This window comes from Neophocaena asiaeorientalis, unplaced genomic scaffold (assembly GCF_003031525.2).
Source record: "Neophocaena asiaeorientalis asiaeorientalis breed wild unplaced genomic scaffold, Neophocaena_asiaeorientalis_V1.1 scaffold524, whole genome shotgun sequence".
NCBI classification, from domain to species: Eukaryota; Metazoa; Chordata; class Mammalia; order Artiodactyla; family Phocoenidae; genus Neophocaena; species Neophocaena asiaeorientalis.
The window spans coordinates 2,315,480-2,337,055 of record NW_020172144.1 but is presented as its reverse complement, the minus strand read 5'-3'; the positions used below and the strand labels follow the sequence as shown (position 1 = coordinate 2,337,055).

Genomic DNA, 21,576 nt, shown 5'->3' with positions numbered 1-21,576 from the left:
AATAAACAATTAAAACAATTTATAACATAATAGATGATAATAAGTACTATGAAGAAAAATTATGCAGGGCAACAAGTTAAAATGACAGGGAAGGTGGTACTATTTTAGAAAGACTATTTAGAAAGGGTATTCCTTAATGAAATGGGCAACCAATGCAGACATCTGTGGAAAGTGATCTGGGTTGAAGGAACAGTAAGAGCAAAGACCCACAGTTGGAGAGAACCCACAGACATGTCTGAGAAATGGCAAGTCCAGTGTGACTGGAGTAAAGTAAGTTCTGGGTGTGGTAGGAGATGAGATCAAAAAGACCTTCAATGACCTGGTAAGGACTTTGGATGCCATTCTGCAGAGTCTCTCTCATGGCTCTGCCACAATTATCACCTGACATTTGATGACTCTTAAACCTGCCCCTCTAGTGCCAGTCTTTCCATCGAGCTCCATTTCCATATGGCAAAACTGGCATCTCTCTTTTGAGGATCTATTATTCCTCATTCACAACATATCTAAAAGGGTGTTTCTTTTAATCTTCCAAACTGAAAATTACAACGTCCACACAATGTTTCCATTCATTTTATTTCTGTATCACCTTCCTAATCATCCAAGAAACACATCCTCAGTCGTCTTGGATTCTCCTTCAACCCAGTCTGCAACATTCACTGTAACAGTTCTTTTGTAACAAACTATCCCTTCTTTTCACTGCTAACACCCAACCGGAGAATTTATTACCAAAATCTGGATCCCTGAAATGGCCTCCTGGATGGTCTCCCTTTCTCCAGCCTTCTCTCCCTGTCCAAGTTGTCCTACATACTATTAGCCTGATTAGTCTTACTCAAACTTATTTAAAAAGTTTCAACCCAGCCATAAACAGGTCTCTGCCTCTCTGTAACAGTACAAAAATACTTAATTTATAATTTAGTTTGATACACTGCAAGCCAAGTGAACAGCATACATTGGGATAATCAGCTCATTCATCTCTAGCAGAATAGAAAAAAAAATCTCATCTTTGCCAACTTAGGTCAATAGGGAAACTATGCTTTCCATTATATATTTCTCCAAAATTCATTCTTTTTCAATAAATAACTACTAAGTCTTTATTTTAGCATTTTATTAGCAGCTTAACCACAACATTAAGATATTACATGCATTATTTCTCACTTAATTCTCCCAATAAAGTTCTAAAGTATTTTCATCATTTCCATTTCACAAATAGAAAACAGAAAATGAAACCTGTCTGATTTTTAAGTCACTTGTTCAAAATCATCAAGTCATTAAGGTTGTAAAGCTGAGTCTCTGATCCAGGCTTTCTAGCTCTAAATTCTTGGATCTTCTTAGTATGTCACATATTGTTTTAGGAATGTTAGCTGCTTATAAGAGAGAAGGAAAGTTTTATTTATTTATAACAAGCTGTATTTATATACTTCACTTTCAAGTGTTCTGCAATACTAAAGTGATAGAAACAGGTGACATGCAGAGTACTGAAACAGTTTTCCCCCAAAGAAAACTGGCCAAAGTTACATTGGAAAAATGTCTTTCTGTCAATATTAGATTATTGATACAAAGCTGAGAGCACATTTGAAATATTTATTGACCAAAATGTTAAAAACCTAACATGAATTAACATGTAACTAGAGTTATCGGAATCGGAACTTCTTCAGGTTTGTCAATCTAAGCCAACATTGTTGATTCCTTAGTCATGTAAAATAATCTAGCTATAAGAATAGAGAGCCATTAGCAGAAAAACAGTAGAAATGTAAGTTCCTAAAGGCACAGAAATCCCAAAGAATTTAGGAGGTAAGAGTAGATCTGTAAATAATACCATTTAACAAAAATATTTTAACAAAATGTCCTATTTCCATAGGATGATTGTAAAGCTCAAAGGAAACAATGCAAATGGAATAATGTTATAAAGAATTATATATTTTAATTACTTTATAAGAATATCCTATAGAGACAGAAACTTTATCAGTGTGCTTTTGGAAGCAATAACTGTTGCTGGTTGGATGATTCAATTAGCATGAACTATTCTGGCATGTTTCAAAAGCACTGCCATTTTAAAACATTAAAAATGTCTAAAAATGCAACCATAGTAATAGTGCACGGGTTGGGGGTGAGGGAGAAAGACAATGACAAATTGGTCCAAAAGGACACTGAGACTTCATAGTTGGAAGACCATTGTGCTGACAATTAGTAACAGGAAGCAGAGCACAAAACAAATGAATGAAAAAAGCTGAACTTGCAATGAAAGACCTTATTATAGTGCAGAAACATTATTGTAATAAAGGGGCAATGTACTCTCCTCCATAAAACTTTCAAACAGGCACCCTTGCCTCTTTTTTCATGCTCTGCATTTCATTTTTTCATTAGCATCTGCTTGATTATGTATTATTTCCAACCCCAAAGAATGCCTCTCTATCCTTCCTAAATTCCAAGGCTTAAAGGTCCTTCCCCTGACTGTGGCCTTGAGCCTCATTTAACTTTATTCAAAATATAACAAATGTTTTAAAATAGCATAAAGATATAGGGGGAAAAACAGAAAGGCAGCGATTTAGTATATAACTGCAGTGGGATAAAAAATGTGTCCCTCAAATCTAGTTTGTTAAAAATGCAATGATAATATAATTCGTACTAATATCCGATGATTCTGTCTCTAAAAATTAGTGTTTCTCCTATGACTTCTTTGATATAATTGGAAGAAGAAGGCTGAAATCTTCACCTACTAAATCCTCTGCATTAAGCTTCAGTTTCCCTAAATGGAAATATCCAAAAGCTCTGAAATATATTTTCATATACTAGCTGAGAATGACAAGATTTGATCTATGATGCTAACATATAATCTATTCTAGGGGCATGGAAAGCCCACACCTTCTGAACTGCCTATGCTAGAAAACCTCTTACCTGAAGACCCTACAGCAGCCAGAGATGTTTTAGTTAAGCAGTAGTGTGAAAAAAGCACTGGCCTTGACACCTGAAAGCTGTGGGTTTAGCTTTCATTTCCAAAGTTTATTAGATGCATGACCACTGGCAAATTCTATGAGCCCAGTTTCCCTAGCTACAAAATAGAGATATTATGTATCCTGAAAAAATGTCAGCAGGACTAGTAATATACATATAAAGTGCATAGCACACAGGTGCTCAACAAGTGGTTATTATTATTATTACTTCTCAATACACTGAATGTTCCAAGAAATTATTATCTGCTGCTGATAGGCAAATCATTGACTTCTAGAAGAAAAGACTTCAGAGATTCTTCATTCCAACTCCTTCTCATCACAGATGATAAAACACCAGGGTGGTAAAGTGACTGGCCCAATATTACATAATAAATTTCTATCAAATAATCAGCCACCTGGCTACCACCTCCATGCTTGTCCCTCTGCTGTAGTATAAATAAATTTCACAGTTAAATAAAATATACCTCTTGAGAACAATGACAGTCTGCTATTAACCTACTGTTAATAATACTTGACATATAACGAAGTTTTTATGGTACTGATTATACATTACTTGAAGAGTGTCGTCATCTCTGAACCCCATTTATGATTAAATGCATTCAAGCCGGGTGTTAGTCCAGAATTCAAATCATAGTTAATTGTTCCATGTACTCGCTTTGAGACTCTAGGAAAGTTTCTTAATCTCTCTAGGTCTCAGTTTCACTATTTAGTTTGGTTTTTTTAAGGTAATATTCATTTCATGTTTTTCTTGTCATGTTCCTGTAAATAAGGCACCTCATACACAGTAGGCACTTAAAAAATGTTAGTTCTCTTCCTTTACTTCCTTAAGTCTCTGTTAATGTCATATGTATTAATTATAAGTAAGATGGGATTAAAGCAGCAAATATAATGGGCATACAATCATTTTTTAATTTACAATTTGGGGATTTTTTTTGGCTGCAACATGCAGCCTGCAGGATCTTAGTTCCTCGACCAGAGCAGTAACAGGGCAGAGTCCTAACCACTGGATCACCAGGGAATTCCCTAATTTACATTTTTAAAAAAGTAATTACACATAAAGCTCTACTTTTTCGGAAAAAAAATTAAGTTTAAAAACAAATATTAAACAAATAAGGCAGCTAGGTTTTATTTACATTTAACTTAACCAAAAATAATCTATAGAAGTAATCAGGTGATAAATGAGTATACTCAGAAATTTTTTTAAAAGAATTATTTTTACTCTTCAGATACGGAAGGGTATCATAGAGGAAAATTCTAGGATCAGTAATAAGATAAAACAACAGTACAAGGATCCTTAGCACCAAAGGCTAGCTGAGTGTTATACACTCAGTAAAATTTTATTTGAAAAACTGAAGTATATTGACCTATTAATAATTAATTTAATATTAAAAATTATATGAAAATCCACCACAGCTGCTTATTACACACAGGCTGCAGGTGGTTATCCTCCCACCCCACACCCAGTAATCACTCTGCATTCACACCACCTCAGCTCTCTTACACAAAATAGGTTGGATTTTGAAAAAATAAACAGATAGATGATGTGCCCCTTTCCAAGCTAAAAGCTACAGTTCAAAATATTTTTAGCTAAAAAAGGAGTATTGACTTTAAGATGATATTTTAAAATAGAATATTTATTTGCATCAGTAAGATTATTTTATATTCTACTAGAAGAGAAGATGAATAGCAATGTTACTACAGAAACTGCATGTAAAACGCCAAGTAAGCAAATAGGGGACCGAATGCCTAACTCTGACACTAAGAAAACAAAGTATCTGGTATGATTATGGCATTCTGCTAAATATTTCAAGTGCCATATTTATTCCTATCATTTATCCTTCTTTCTCCTTTGATATTTTTCACTCTATAGAGGGATAAAGAAATAACATACCATCTAGAGATTTCATTCATATCTGAGGATTTCATACCCATTTAAATTAACAATAAGAGATTCAGCCGAAGTTTCTTAGAAATAATTTTTTCAAATTATTGCTATTCCTGTTACCTGGAATATATGCCATCTTTTGAAATCTTACTATTTCTCCAAACAATCTCAGTTTTCAATGAGGCTTTTCCTGATGATCTAGTCCTTAATGACACCTCCCTTTCCTAAACTCTTACTGAATATATTAATTATAAACTTACTTCAGAACTGAACCATCAAAATACCAATCACAAAATACTAACTCCAAGGGTTTGTGGCATATTTTTGGTACTAGATTATAAATTCTTCAAATCCAAGAGCTATATCATATTTCTGTGGATTAATGAAATGAATGCAGGCTTTAAGGTTAGCATTCTGTTACACACAGGTTGAAATTCTGGCTCTGCCATTTGCCAGATAAGTGACCTAAAGCAAGTCACATAATCTCTCTCAGTCTCTTTAAAATGGAGAACATAATACTTACCTCAGAATGTTGTTGTGAAGATTAAATGAGATAACATATGTGAAAGGGCCTGGCACATAGTAACGCTCAAAGAAAGGTTGGTTTCCTTCCTTATTTCCTTCTTTTTTCCCTCAGTACCTGGTACAATGTTGAGAACACAATAAACCCTCAATAAAAACTTTCTAAATATTCATTTGAACTTAGATTTCCTAAAAATATGTTTAATTATTAATTGTGATAACTCCTATGTTTCCAAATTGTGTCACTTTAAATCATATGCACATAAGGTAAGAAATTTCAAAACAGAACAAAGCGTGTGAGGTTGTTACTTAGGATGATGAGAAAAGGAAGTAAAGAAAGGTAAAAATATTTAAAAACAATTTAATTTAAAAGTATTTAAGAAGAATTCAGTGAGAATTATTACATGTATAGTGTTCTTTACATAAGTATCTTTGGATAAGTGAGAGTTGATTGCTGACCTTAGGGGAAGTTGAATAAGGGAGGGAGGGAGGGAGGCAGAGAGAGAAGGAAGAAGATGAGAAAGGGAGGAAGGGAAAAAGAAAGGGATGAAGGAAGGAAGGAAGGAAGGTTGGTTCTGCTGGGATCTCTTTTATGTTCTCACATTAACGTAAGCTATTAACATGGATCACTCCTTGCCTGGCTTCCCCTAAAAACAATCCCCATTGCAAACTCCATCTTACAAAAACGCAATTATCTAATGGGAGAACCAAATTAATTTAAAAATTTTCCACAGTGGATGGTAACCAAAGGATCCTCTTAGAACAGTCAGAAAGATATTTGAGGATTTATTACTTTTATTAAAAAACAAAAAACTTCTGACTAAAACTTCTAATTAAAGAATTTGGTCTGCACCCAGTTCCTGAGGTCAATCCAAATGGTGCTGCCCTTTCAGCTGCAGTGATGTCTTCTTCATTTTCCAGAAAGGTTATGGGCATGGTTTAGGGGTCTAGCTCATATTGTTTAGTTATAAGAAAGACTAGCCTCTACAGACAATAGTCTTCGGCATTAAATAAAACTGAAAATTTTCCCCAAACCAAACAAGAGCTGCTGGTCTCAACTTCAACCTCGTTGTAGACAGGTTCTACTTAAAACTTGTAATGGTCTTTAAAGGAAACCCAATAGAGTAGTTTCCACCCTACTCCAATGTAACTTAGCTTGAGAGGGGAAAATGGCTGCCATTTAACTCAATTAAGAAAATATTACTGAGCCTATTCTATCTTATGTTATTACTTTTCTTTGTATAGCATTTATAATTTACAAAGTGTTTTCACTTATATCATCTCATTTAACCCTCACCATAATCCTGAGAAGTAGATAACCTCACGTTTAAAGATGAGAAAAACAAAAGATCAGAAAAGTTATGCCATTTGTCCAAGGTCACATAGCTAGTAAAGTAGCAGAACCAAGACTCAAACTTAGGTCTACTGACTCCAAGTCAAGTGACCTTCCAATATACCAGATCTTATAACAAATGTTATGGGAAAATTTTTAAATGAGAATACACAGTGATTGTGCTCTGGAAGTTTATCATTTCCCTTGATTCTACATAAGGTCCCATAGTAAGTTATATGCTGATGAATGGGGCTGAGAAGGTAAAGGCTACAACTAAATAGATTAGCTCTAGAGTAAATCAGAAAAGAGGGGTGAGAGATCATCTTTTCCTGTATTAGGGGAAATACAGGCTCTAACCAAAATATGAGCAGGTCACCTGATTAAAATCGTGAGATTATCTAATAGGAAACTCAAATGATACACACATAAATTTATGTTTATAAAGGACATGTAACTGATTAAATCTTTCAGAGATACAGAGGGTTGTTCTCACATGTAGGAGGAGCTGGATTTGAAACTCTAAATCCATTAAAATGGGATTACACATTTTCTTTTGTGCACATTCGTTGTACAATGTAGAAAAAAGGAGGAAGGAGTAGAAATTCTATTGAAAATTTTTTTCTTATCAGATTGAAGTGTGACTTGAATGAGAGGAAGGAAATATGTGACTAAATATGGCATTATACTGTTGAAAATTTTCTAAAAATTATATCCTTTTAAAGTGATTTTTAAAAAGGGTTCTCTCCATTCCCAATTCTAAACTTAGTTTATGGGTTAAATTTTGCAAATATATGAACATAGCACCACCCATAAAAATGAAGGATAGGAAGAAATTTTGATTAAATTTATAGTAATTCACTTAATTTTTAAGTAAGACATTCCTTACAGTGAGATAGATGCACCTAGTACCAGATATAACTGTCTGTTTTCCTAAAAATCTGAACCTAAGTAGAGGGGAAAAAGCACCAAATCTTCAAATGATCAAGTACATAAAATAGTCTAAAAATCACTCAAAACAAAAGCAGGGTTAGAATTCCACATGCAATTGAACCTAATAAAATCTAGCAATTTAGGTCCCCAAAATGTATGGAACATTGAGGAGTAATAGAAGAGAAAAGGAATACTTGAATATATACAGTATAAACATAAATATGAAAAAATTCATCTTCCTCTTGTGAAAATGGAGAAAATTTAAGATTCTTCTGAGCAAGATGATATTTGCAAAGGAAGATTTTTTTCTGAAGATGAATCTATCCTATGCATTGCTTCCAAATACTCCAGAGAGGAGAATACTTGAAGGCAAGAGATCTATTAAGAGACTATCAAAATAATCCAGGGGGGGAAATGATGAAGCACTTAACTAGTATGATAGCAGTGAGACTGGAAAATAGGGAAAATAAGACAATCCCTAGCTGACTGATTGACTCATGGTAGAAAGAGAAAGAAAACTATTCATCTATGGATGAATGCCTTCTACTGTACACTATAACCATATAGGTTCTTTTTTAATCTAACAGTGATAGGACACCTAATGTTCAAAAGCCACCAATGGTTTTCAACAGGTTTCCATTAAAAATATCAAACTGGTATTCAAGATCTTTCACAACCTGATTACAATTTATCTAATCGTAACGTTTTTTTCCTCCAACAAAAACTCTCTATCCATCTAGCATATTGCCTATACTATTCACAAACAGGCTACTCCTTAATTCCAGACTTCATATTTTCTTATGTTGTTAACCTCACTGAGAAAGTCTTCCTTCTTCCAAAAACCTAAATATCACCTGTCCTTCTAGGCTCATGTTAACCTTATCTCATGCATAAATTCTTATCTAGTCATCTTACCTTACCTTTACCTACTCTCTCAACTTCTACAGCATTTATTTTCTAGAAAATTCATCTCATTTTTCCTCCCATTGCTATATGCTCTATTCAAATGTGTTCCAGAATCAATGATAAATTCCTACAAACAAAAATTGTATTTTATACTCCTTTTAGAATCTAGTATGGTTCTAATAATCAATAAGCCCTTTAAAAGTAAGCTATTCTGCTCTCTCATAATCCTTGTATACATTTATATAGCATAGGGTTACTTTAGATTTACAGGATTGCTTTTCTAGATTGCAGACTTTTCTATTACGTGTTGTGTAAGACTAAGAATCAAGTCATACACTATTTCTCTATCTCCGTGAACAACCACAATGAAAGCATTAGTAGGAATCAATTGATTTTTCTACACATTTAAAATCTCTGAGTCTAATATTTATTCAGAGGTAAAAATGGTTTTTGGTAGGTTAAAGTCCCATAATTCCCTTACTTTCTTTCAAAGAGAAGAAGAAAAACAGATTAGTGAGTAAACATGTCATTTCACTTTTAAAACTGGCCTACGAAGTTCAGACTGACCAATTTCTTTTTTAAAAGAGATAGAAGAAGATAGAAGAAAGGTTTCAGAGAGGAAAGGGATATTGTCAGAGTGGGCCAGTTTCTGCAACATGGAATAAGGGAGAATTCTAGTAGGTGCTCCTGGGGACACAGGTTGGCACTTCTCCCTTCCCACCGCTGTGAGGAGGAAGGATTAGATCAAAAGTAGGATGAGCCTCAAGACCTGGGCAAATGTTCAAGTTCTCCATTGGGCATTTGTTCCCACTTCTGAGTTGGGCTAGTAACTGTCAAAATGTCAGACCATGTCTACTAACTGGGTAGACAATCTATTGTGCTCAATGTACCTTTGAAAATAGCTTTGCAACAATGCTTGTACGTATCCTATATTATTTTTCAGTCAAAGTATAATGTTTCCTATGCCAAGATAAATCTCAATATATAATTAGTAACTTACCTAACCATAATTCTGATTAGAGATATAATTTCCTTGAAAAAAATATTATTTTACTTCCATTTCTATAGTATACTTAGAAGGCAATTACACATATAGTTCACATTTGCTCCACCCAAAAAAGGATAAAGGTCAAATACTGTTATCCGCATTTTATAGGTATTGGAGAGTTTACAATCCACATGCCAAAGGATATTTAAGAGTTGGAATCTGACCCAAAATCAGATCTCAAAGCTCTAGATAGGGAAAATGTCACAGAATAGAGGCGGGGAATTGTGGGGGGAGGCGGGCCGGGGGGCTAGCGCAGAGCCGGAGATAACACCTAAATGATGGTAGAGAGATTTGAGTTTTAATCTTGATACTTAACTACCACTACCTAGTAGGGCAACCTTAAAAAGATCATTGAATTTTCAAAGGCTTCTTTTTTTCTCATCTAAAAAAGAAGAAATCTGGACTAGATGTTTTCAGGCATTCATTCAAAAACAGTTATTAAACCCTAGTATGTAGGCACTAGGAGATATAACACTAGGCTTTTTCCCCTAAAATAACTCACAGATTAGTGGACGAGACATACACATGAACAAGACAACCAAGAAACAACGTGATAACAACAAAAGATAACGGCGTTGTAAAGAGCAGAGAGGAATAATTTAGCAAGGAATGAGGATAGGGATTTAAATCTGAATTGTCTTAAAGGACGAAAAAAAAATTATTCCGGCAAGTAAAGGACAGAAGGACATTCCAATCAGAGGGAACAGAAAAAACAAAGGCTCAGAGTAGAAAAGCAGCATAGTTTATGTAGGGAATTATAAGCAGTTCAGTACTGCCAAAGTATAATTGGACAGCAAAAGAGAGATGAGGCAAGAGTTGAAAGCAGAGGCCAGATTGAGGAGATCTTCGTGTGATATAGAAGGAGTCTGGACTTTATCCAGTAGGCAATGAAGATCCAGGGCAGGGCTTTCACAGTGAAGCAGCATAGTTATGACTTAATTTTAGAAAGATCACTTTGACAGTCATGTGAAGGAAGAATATGAGTGGTAGAAACTACAGGCAGAGATCTATAGTTAAGAATCTATAGCAGAGATGATGAGGGCTTATTCTAGGGTGATTACAGAGAAGGACGTAAGTTAAAGAAATAAGCAAAACCAGCAGGACTAGAAATGAATTGGGAGTGGGGTGAAGAAGATTTGAAGGAAAAAAAAGGCATGGAAGGCAGGTTTCTGCTCAAGACAGAACTGAGGTAGTGAGACTTACAGTGGGGAAAGCTGACAAAATTATCTTCAGTTCAGCTTACGATATGCTGACTACAAAAGAATATCTAGGTAGAGATGTCTTGCAGTCAGTTGAATATAGTACCGTAATGCTCAGAAAAGAGGCCTGCCCTGAAGATACATAAGTGTGGGAGCAAGCTGCATACTAGGAGTAACTGAAACCTTAATGTGAATGTGACCATCCAGAGAGAGGGTACATAGTGAGAACAGCCCTTGGCCAGAATCCAGTTAGATATCAAAACGCATGCAATAGGCAAAGGAAGAAAACCAGGAAAGAAAAGCATCCTGGAACACAATGGGAGAGATCATCCCAAAAAGGAAGTAGTAATCAAAAGTATAAAATATATCCCAGATATAAATTCAGGAAAAAAAGAACTGAAAAATGTCTACTAGTCTTAGCAATTAAGGGGTCACTGGAGAACTTACTAAAAAGTGGTTTCAATCAAGTGAATAAGAAAGCAAGTTAGGCTGCAGTGGACTGGAAAGTAGAAACAACTAGTATAAAGACTTATCTGGAAATTTTAAATCAGAAGAAAAGGAATTTGAAACTTCATGAAGATTGGAAAGATCAATTCCAAGTCCCTTCTAGTTCTCATACTTTTTTTTTTTCATATGGATAAAAAACCTATTTTGGTAAAATTTCATTAACACCCACAAAGATTAATTTTTGAAGTACCATTTTTAATTATCAGGAAAAATAGGGGACTCATTGTAGCTATGAATGGAATACATGTGTATATGTAACATTTCCCAAAGTAGCTTCGAAATACCTTGTATTTCTAGTTTCTTTTTTCATATAAGAGTATCTTTTTTCATATACTAAAGTGGGCTAGGACAAAAGGGAAACTATTAGTGGAGTAACCCTCTCTGGCTCCAACTGTTCCTTCTCTTAATATCTCATGAAAACATTCTTTGTTACCCTCTACCTGGAATATCCTTCACCTCTATTTTAATTTGCTTAATTCCTACTCACTCTTCAAGGGCCTGCTCAAACTCCCCTCAGAATCACAGAATGTTAGAGACAAAAGGGCCTTACAAATTCATTGAATCCAGATGTTCTCACTATGCTGATGTAGGGACTAAAGACCACAGCGTCTCAGAGAATGACCTGCCCAAGGTCATACTCATGGCTTTTGGTGGAGCTTAAATTTGAACTATTTCTTCAACCAGGGCCCATTTCACTACACATTATTTCCTCAGATAATTATTATTTATAAAACTTACAATTGCAATACGTCAGGCGTTAAAAATAATCAATTTAAAATAGTTTATTTAGTGTAAGATCCACATTAACACCCTTCCAAAAATTAAGGAGCCGGCCTATAACTTCACTTATTAGTTTGAGTCAACTATCCACAACTACTTGATTATACAAACAAAGATTACAGATGTCGACTAATATTGATTTCATGGATAAGTTGACTGTCAGTCACTAAATAGGTTTTCTCCTCAAGAGTGCAGCATTTATTTCAGCCTCTGCCAGTGGAAGTGTCAGAGCAGATGTTGGCAGACTGTGACATACAGTATGTCTTTAAAACTTGTTGAGGTGTGAAATTTCATAAGGTCAAAGAATGCTGCATTTTGATCAGCAGATACAGGAGTTCTGTACTTTATAAATTATTTCAGACAAACCAATAATAGCATTTGCTAGTAAAATAGAAGAAACTAAGAAACCATACTGGCTTTAGGTCAGATATGATAATGTATGTTGCTTATGTTTTAAAAGCCAATTTCTATCACTTTAAAGCAAATGCTTGCACAAAAGATCTTTAGAAAGAAAATGCATTCTTAAAGTCAATACAAAGTACAAGATATTATTTCAATTGACAATAGGATTTTTAAAATAATTTTCTTCTGAAAGAAAGCCATAAATTTGGTGGAGAGAAAAAATTATTTTCTTAATTAATACACAAATACAACAGTATTCTCACTTTTAAAAAATGAAATTCCCTACGGAACAATCCACTTATATAAACAGAAAAATTTTTTTTTTAAGTAAGATTTCACAAACTCTTTGGTTTACTGTTTTACCTTTTTGTTTAAAAAAATTGAAAGAAAGTATCCATAAAAACAACTGGGGCTCTACATAATGATGAAATGACTTTTATAATCTTCAAGGATTTTTATTACCTTGCATTTCCTGATGTTGCTATTTATTATATTTTTAATTTATTTTTTGCTTTAATTTTCCCTCATATCTTTTCTAAATGTGGCTAATAGATAACAACATACAGCCAAAATTAAAATTAAGAATGGTGTCTAGTTAAAGATTTTATCCCAATGGTACAAACTTTATCTCTTATGCAAGTTTGTTTTAAGTTAACATAACTTTTAAAATGCTTTACTCCTAAATTAACACAGAAAACTCCTTTCATTGATTAATCAGTAATTTGAACAATCTGAAAGCCTGGTCATAACAATTATAATCATCATCTTTCAGGTTATTTTGTGCTATGTTCAAGCAAATATACAATTTCTAAATAAGTTTAAATTACAAACATTTTTGTTAGATATTTGTAAGGAAGAAAAATTTACTACAAACATAAAATCTCCCCAGAAAATAATGTCTAACGTAAATCACTTGTTTCTTATCATACAATCAATCAAAAGAGCTAAAATTATGATAGGAAACTTTGATCAGAGATGCACTGAGTACTACAACATCTTACAACGAAGTTCAGTCCAGCAACCAAGTTCAAAGGTCTTTGTTTACACTTTATAGAGAAAAACTTGAGGTATGTATTTGAGGAATTGTTTTTATCACAAAGTTCTAACTATAAAAAACATTAAACTATTTTGCATTATAGAAGACCACATATTATCGATAATCCCTATGCTAAGGAACTGAAATTCTATCCAAGCGGAAAATTTCTCTATTAAATACAAACCTAAACTTTTTCATAGGCTTTTCATATATCCCATGATATGTGACACATAAGGCCATACAAATAAATAAATACAAGGTGAATCAACAGTTATAATTAACTTACTTGCTACTGAAAAGTTGTTGAGGGGATAAGGTAAATCCACATCTTGGGGTTTCTCTTTATATCCTATGAATGAGCCATCTGTCTTCAAAAGGAAATATCTTGGCCTCCAGTTTTTTATATATTCTCCTACATGAGGAAAGCATGCATGTTAATGCTGGGGGAAAAAAGGAACAGCAGCTTTTATGTGAAAAATAAATTATGGTTCAATATAAGTCCTACAACACTGGCCTCAAAAAATTCAGATAGGCAATTTTCTTTTAACTTAGTTTACAAAAGAAAATACATAAGCCTGCAATTAAGATTCAATAAAAACCCAAACATGTTTTGTTTTTAATGATTTCACACTTTGATAATTCATTTGCACCATTATTTCTTCAGAGAATCATTCAACTGAGTACACATTTTGTTCAGTTTTTCATATCAGATGGTTGTTAGAGCATATTTTCAGCCGTTTTAAAAAGCCTTGGAAAATAAATCATACACACAGTATCAAGGAATTTCAATGAAAAAACACTTATCATAAGAGGGACATGAAATAGATGTTTCTCTTCCATGTACCACAACTAATTGTGTCATTTTTTTAAAAGAAAGGGAAAAATTCTGTTTTCATTGTTAAATCTTGATCGTAACTTGTTTAAACAACATTTTATTGTTATGCATGAGAAAAAAACTGTACAAATGCTGTAAACAAGTCACAGAAATGAAAGAACATGGGTTAATAGAGCTTAAAAACCATACACACACTCATACACACAAATGTAATAACTAAGAACACATGGTAGTGCCAAGCACATAATAGTCAATAAATGTATATTTTATCAGATTTTGATATAAGCTATCACCTAGTCACCAAAATATAAATTTTTAACAACTGGATCGCCATTTGCTTACTTCATACTTTTAAATTTTAAGCAACAGAGGTGTTCCATGATACTCTAAGAGCTGGAAGTCCCCCTGGTCTCAATTTTCAGTTCTCTACTGGATATTTCTACCTGGCTTTTCAATCTCAAGTGCTTAATCACAGCACTACAAAAATTTGAAAGCAGTTCAGCTTTCCCTACAAATGTTTCTCTTGACACCAGTTATCGAAGCTCAAACCTAACACTTGACCGTTCCCTCTCCTTATCCTATCAGTAGGTAGGTCAATACTGCCTTCACAACTCTGTCTCTCTGTCTCTGTCTCTGTCTGTCTCTCTCTGTCTGTCTGTCTGTCTGTCTCTCTCTCTCTCTCTCTCTCTCTCTCTCGTGTTTAGCCAACCCAAACTGCCCTAACACCTTACATCTGCCCTTCTGCTAATGCACTGTGACTGCTCTCCCATTCTACTCATCCCCCTCCTTCCATCTTATACATCTATCACCTCCAGATAATTCTAATGTCTGTTATGTACTGCTTTCATTATACCATTTTGTGCTCAAAAATATTCTGACTCCTGTTTACTGTAAAGTGTCAGTTTCTTAGTAAAAAATGTGAGCTCTTCCATAATCTCACCCCGAACATGTATTTCAGATGTGGAGTCATTCCTCTGTATCAGCAATTCTCCAAATTCTTATCTCAGACCTCTTTACACCCTTAAATACTTTTAATATTTAAATACACCCAACAAAGTTTGTGTATGTAGATTACATCTATAATGTTTACTGTATTAGAAACTGAAAAGAAAATTTAAATTCTTATTACTTCCTTTAATAGTAACAATAGACTCATTATATGTAACATTAATATTTTTATGAAAATAGTTTTACTTTCTAAAACAAAAAAGTTAGTGTGAAGAGCAGAACTGCTTTACATCTTTGCAAGTCTCTTTAATCTTTGGCTTAACAGAAGACAGCCAGTCTCATACCTGCTTTAACCTGTTACGGTATGTTGTTTTGATTGAAATATAGAAAAAAAGAAGTCTGGCTCAAACAGATGTGTAGCTGGAAAAGGGCAGAGTATTCAGATAGTTATGGATGTCTTTCTTTGATACTACACCAGCATTTGACAAACAGTCATTTTCTAAAAGGTTAACTGCTATGTGGAATTTGAAACCATTATCAATGAACTTTCTGTACTCTGCTATGTGAAGTCCACTGGTCTGTATTTCACACTGAATGAATCTTTTACACTCTGCATGATTTTGTAACATCACTCACTGTTCGTTTAGAAAACACTAGTCCACCAAGTTATACTGGTCTTCCAAATATTGACACAATTCATCATACGATCATATTCATTATCACTACAAATCAAAGTAAGCAGTAGGAAGCTGTGAGGCTCATGATGGCAGATATGTTCTCCAAAATTCTACTCTTTGCTTTAAAACTCAGTTTTAACCATCGGAAGTAAACACTGTCAGTTCTTTTTCCTTAAAGTGATACACTCCAAGTGCTCAACCTAGTGCCTGCCACTTTATCAATGCTCAATGATAACGTACTAAATGAATAAATATGTATATGAATATCTTCCCCACAAGTATATAAGCACACAAGAGGAACTTAAGGGAAAGAAAAGGAAAACCTGACACCCCTTCTCAGTTTAATTTACTTAAAAATATGGCCCTAATATGAATAAACACAGGCCAAATTTATAAAACCAGAATGCTAAACCCACAGTCTCCATTAAAAAATGAAACAGTTCCTTTCTTGATTGTACTTATTGTTTTATTTTTCCATTCATATTTAAGTATTCCTATATAAAATTTAAAATATAAAATGTTCTCTAATTAGTAATATAATATTTAGAGTTCAAATGCTATTTTAAAACAATAACAAATTTATACAGGTACAAAGTGCTATAAGTCTGATAAGCTAAATAATAATGGTTTAATAATTATACCAAAGATAAAATGAAACAAATTCATTTTGAAAATTTTAAAGAAGAAAAAATCGGATAACACCATTTCTTCTCATACATCATTTCTTCTTATTTTTTAAGAGTACTAAATAAACTTATTTTAAAAGTGTAGGGCTCCCCTGGTGACGCAGTGGTTGAGAGTCCGCCTGCCGATGCAGGGGACGCGGGTTCGTGCCCCGGTCCGGGAGGATCCCACAAGCCGCGGAGCATCTGGGCCCGTGAGCCATGGCCGCTGAGCCTGTGCGTCCGGAGCCTGTGCTCCGCAACGGGAGAGGCCACAACAGTGAGAGGCCCGCGTACCGCAAAACAAACAAACAAACAAACAAATGTGTATAATTGAAAGAAATAAAAGTTTTCATTTCTACGAATAATTTCCTGTCAGCCACTAAGTATTTACAGGTGCAGATGAAAGACACAAAACATCACCACAAAATCTTATCTTTTTATTAAACAAATCTTAAGAAATTTAAAGTATTTTATGTGGTTTATAGCAGGATTTCTGGTTACCAAAAAGTTCTTAAAACTAAATTTATTATGCATCCCTGACAGGTAATGCATTATACCCAGACTGTGAGATAGTCATTTACCCAGAAGAAAAGCTGGAAAGACAAAATTTCCCTTCTTTATTAAATAAAAATAAGTATTTCTCACAAAATTTTATTACTAATTTTGAATTGATTCAGTTAATCAACAACTGTACTGTCACGCTAAGCTAATAGTGGATCTCAAACTTTCAATGAAGACTCCTGAAGGTAATTTTTATTTTCTTGTCATTTTTCATCTATAGTATGAATGGACTTTCTGAGAAAGTGCTTGGAGTGCATTCATGTATTTACTCATTTATTCTAGGTGCTAGGAACACAGTTGCAGACTCCCCGCCAAAAATGGTCTCTAACTCATAAAGCTTATGAGTATTACACAAGATTTCAGGTGCCCCCTAAAATTTGCAGAAGGGTTCTGAGTATTCCTGAAAGTGGATCTTTTTTTATAGGTTCCTATGAACATTCTTAACTAAAGCTCATATAATAATAGCATGATGTGTTGGCCTAATTATTCATTTTCTAGTTCCAAAAGTGGAACCGAGGCTCAGAGAAATGGGCCTTATGAGGACACAAACTCATAAGGTATTAATAAAAGAAAAAAGTGAGCTTATTGCCACCTTCCAGACCCAGTACAGAAGAAGGATAATATTCCTAGCTTAAAAGAATAAAAAAAGTTATAGCTTTTCACAACACCTTGGCAAGACACTGTGTTAACTGATGGCAAAGTAGAATTGTTCCTGCAGCCTCGGGGTTCCCAAGAAAACCGGATCTTGTCCAGCTGGTCATGGAACACTTTCTTAATTCACTCAGCTGAGGCAGTGAGAGTTCAAATAAGGCACATCTTCTCAGGCTGCTCTAAAAATATGGCCAAAAAGTCCTGGCTTTTACAGGCACTAAGTGCCTAGAATAAAGTTACCCTCTCTGCCACAAATCCTTTTAGATAGACTGCTAAAAGTCAACCACATTTTATTTTTTAAGCATAGCATTTACACCTAAGTTTATACTTGCTGCATTAAAACCAAGCTGCATCATATTTTTATATTTATAGCCCATAGATTTCAACTAATTTAAGAGACAGCCTGGTTATAATGGGGAGAAAGTCTTGTTAAATAAAGCAGCAGCATTTATGGGGTACCAAGTCCTCTGAAGAGACTGTTCTATGGATACCCATCAATATACATTCGAAATTTGTATCCACTGTCAGCAAGCACCACAGTTACACCTGGACAAGATTTCCATCACAACTTTCTATCTACCTTAATGCATGCTTCCAATTCTTTCATACTCCTTGGCTGGAGGCTTTATATATTTTGAAGTATGCTATTATGAACATCACAACACATAATTTCTAACAAAGTTCCTGATATTTTGGCTTCTGTAGTAGACTGAATGGTGAACCCAAAATGTATGTATACACCCTAATCCCTGGAAACTGGGAATAACACCTTACATGGCAAAAGGATTTTGAGAAGAGGAGCTTCTCAAAAGAGAAGCTTATCCTGGATTATCTGGGTGAGCCCTAAATCCAATTACAAATATCTATAAAAGTGAAGCAGAAGAAGATTTGACACACAGAGAAAAGGAAGAGGCAATGTGACCATGGAGACAGATATTGGAATGATGCACCACAAGCAAAGGACTATCTGAAGACATCAGAAGCTGTAAGAGGCAAGGATTCTCGTCTGAAGTCTCCACAGGGAGCCTTACACCTGGATTCTAACTTACACCTGCTGCTTACACCTGCTGATACCTTGATTCTAACTTCTGGCCTCCAGAACTGTGAGAGAATAAATGTCTGTTGTTTTAAGCCACCCAATTTTCCGTAATTTGTTACAGCAGCCCTAGAAAACTAACGCAGCGTCTCAACACTATAACCAAAGGCTTGTTTACAGAAACCAAACAAACAAACAAACAAAACCCTACTGATTAAGTTCTTGGCATGAGTGGTATAGAGACTCATAGTTAATACCTCATGCATACAGAGGGAAAAATCCACATCACTTCTATAAATAGCAGAGAATCCTATTTATGAAATGTGGGGTTGGAAGGAGCTATTTACTGGAGTTCACAGTTTTACTTAGTTATGAGGACTTCAGATTCTGGACTTTTGCCAGCTTTCTTACCTTACTTAATAACTTACTTCTTGTAATTTCTTAAAGCAAACTGAAATGATGGTTTCTGTTATAGATACAGGTGATATAGCTTTTAAAATTACCAATGGCCACTCATACTTGCTATAACAGAGGCTTCAAAAGCTAATCACTCACTAAGGAAGAGGCTGAAGGCATTCTCACATGCATGTCAGGAAAGAGGCATTATTTGACTCGTCATAAAGCTGAAACTTAGCTTTCCTGAAAATATTGAGTTTTTTATATTGTATTTTCTTGTTTAATCACAGTCCACGTTTTTTTCTTGGCTGCACCATGCGGCACGTGGGATCTTAGTTCCTCGACCAGGGATCGAACCCGTGTCCTCTGCATTGGAAGTGCAGAATCTTAACCACTGGACCGCCAGGGAAGTCCCACAATCCAAGTTTTTAAGATGTAATATTATTTGTCTTTGTCATCTCTGAGGGATACTAGCTTGAGTTTGAATTCTGACTCTTCCATTTATCAGCTGCAGGAAATTAACCTCTCTACACCTTAGTTTCCTCACCTGAAAAATGAGAATCATAACAGTACCTACCTGAAGGGTTTGGAAGGACATAAAAAGGGCTTAGAACATTACCTGGCATATAACAAGTGTTAGATTATTATTGCTATTATTAAATGAAGCCATTATCATTTATGGTAATATTTACAATTCACCTCACGTTAAACATTCTACTACTCAATACAGCACTTATTCAGGAGTATTTACATAAATGAGGCAATAGGAAGCAATAAGTAATAAGTTTACTCCATCAGCAGAAAAAAAAGTCTCTTTAACTAGTTCCAGGTATATCAAACAAGGCCTAGCTAAAGAAATAAAACAGGTTATCCAATACCAAAACACAACACTGATCTAATACCTTTTACTTTTTTTTTAAAGATAGGGGTAGGATATCACAGAGGTAACTAGTCTTCCAAAGAAAAAAGCACAAGTCTTAGATATCTCTGAATTATTTTTATTAAATGACATACACAGGGTACAATACCATGAAAATACAAGTATTTTAAGAATTTCCAAAAAGTGCTTTAAATCAAAAAATGACAGCTTTCAATAAAAATAAATTTATATGACTTTAAGAAACCATTAGTCTTAAGTAAAAGTCTTGATGGGTCAATTTTTACCTAAGACGAAAAGAGCCTTAATGTTAATTTCAATATAAAATCTATTTAATTTTATGGTTCACAATACTGTAAATATTCTGCTGCTTGTTGACAGATGCCAACCAAACTCACACATGTGAACTTCCTCAAAGAAAACACAGCAGAATCCTTTTTCCACTAGTGGATTTTCATAAATAAATATTAGCACTATAAATAAATGAATACCGAATATATAATTCACAATAGTGTGCTATATTGTAAATATCTTATAACTAGTTACTGAAGAAATGTATAATGATAAACATAATAAAATATTTGAAATTGCCTGTTACATTTTTATATAGCAGATCCAAGTATCATATTCCAATTAGTTCTAAGTAAAAGCCCTATTTTTATCTCTGAGGGAATAGAAGAAATGAGTTTCTATTCTATTCACTGAAATTATCATCATACTGTTTTATAGATGTCTTGAAAATAATCTTAAAGAATTTTTTGTATTATCTACACTGCAATGAGCTAGCATAATAACAATTTTTCAACTGCATAGGGACAATCTGAAATTTTAATAAATGAAAGTGCTTTTGAACATTGTAGGTGCTTACTAAATATATGTTGACTCTTTTCCAGCTCCTGCAAACCTAAATTTTTAGGTTATCATTCCCCTTTCATTAACTCCTTTTCAAGGATGTTCTTTCTTTGCCCTTGGGTAAATTAAAATTGTTAAATTCTATGGTGTCTTCTTTACAATCTCTTCAACAAACAGCCATTAACCAGCTCTGGATGTGTGTTGCCAGCCTCTGAAAATTAGGTGATGTCTGCAAAACATGCCAAAAGCATTAATGACTCTTGCCCAGCTCAGTCATTTTAAGGTACTGCTCAATGAGCATCACAGATCAAAGAATAAGGTTCTTTAAACATTTTTATTTAAAATTGGGGGAAATGGGCTTCTAATAGATTCACTCATTCAAAAATATTTAGTGAGTGTCAAAATACTTACTAAAAAAAGGCACTAAAAAAAGCACTGAGAATGCAGCAATGAATGATACACGCATAGTACCTGCCCTCATGGAGCTTTAAGTATAGTAGGCAGCAGTGAAAATAGAGCTAGAGAAAAGCAGATGACTGAGCAATTAAAATTCAAAATGAAAACTTCTTCCACTTCTTC

General features: G+C 34.3%; 1 protein-coding gene across 6 annotated transcripts in view; it reads right to left on the bottom strand.

The window, feature by feature from the left end:
* AKT3 (AKT serine/threonine kinase 3) overlaps positions 1-21,576 on the bottom strand; it is a 368,454-nt gene that overhangs the window by 219,677 nt on the left and 127,201 nt on the right. For 4 of the 6 annotated variants that reach the window (XM_024754282.1, XM_024754306.1, XM_024754290.1 and 1 more), the window contains one exon: positions 13,786-13,911. The exons of 1 other annotated variant lie outside the window; for it this stretch is intronic. In XM_024754282.1, coding sequence (XP_024610050.1) covers positions 13,786-13,911 — 126 coding nt within the window. Of the gene's footprint in view, positions 1-5,359; positions 5,400-13,785; positions 13,912-21,576 lie in introns of those variants that run through there. One more of the 6 variants, XM_024754319.1, reaches the window with a different exon arrangement.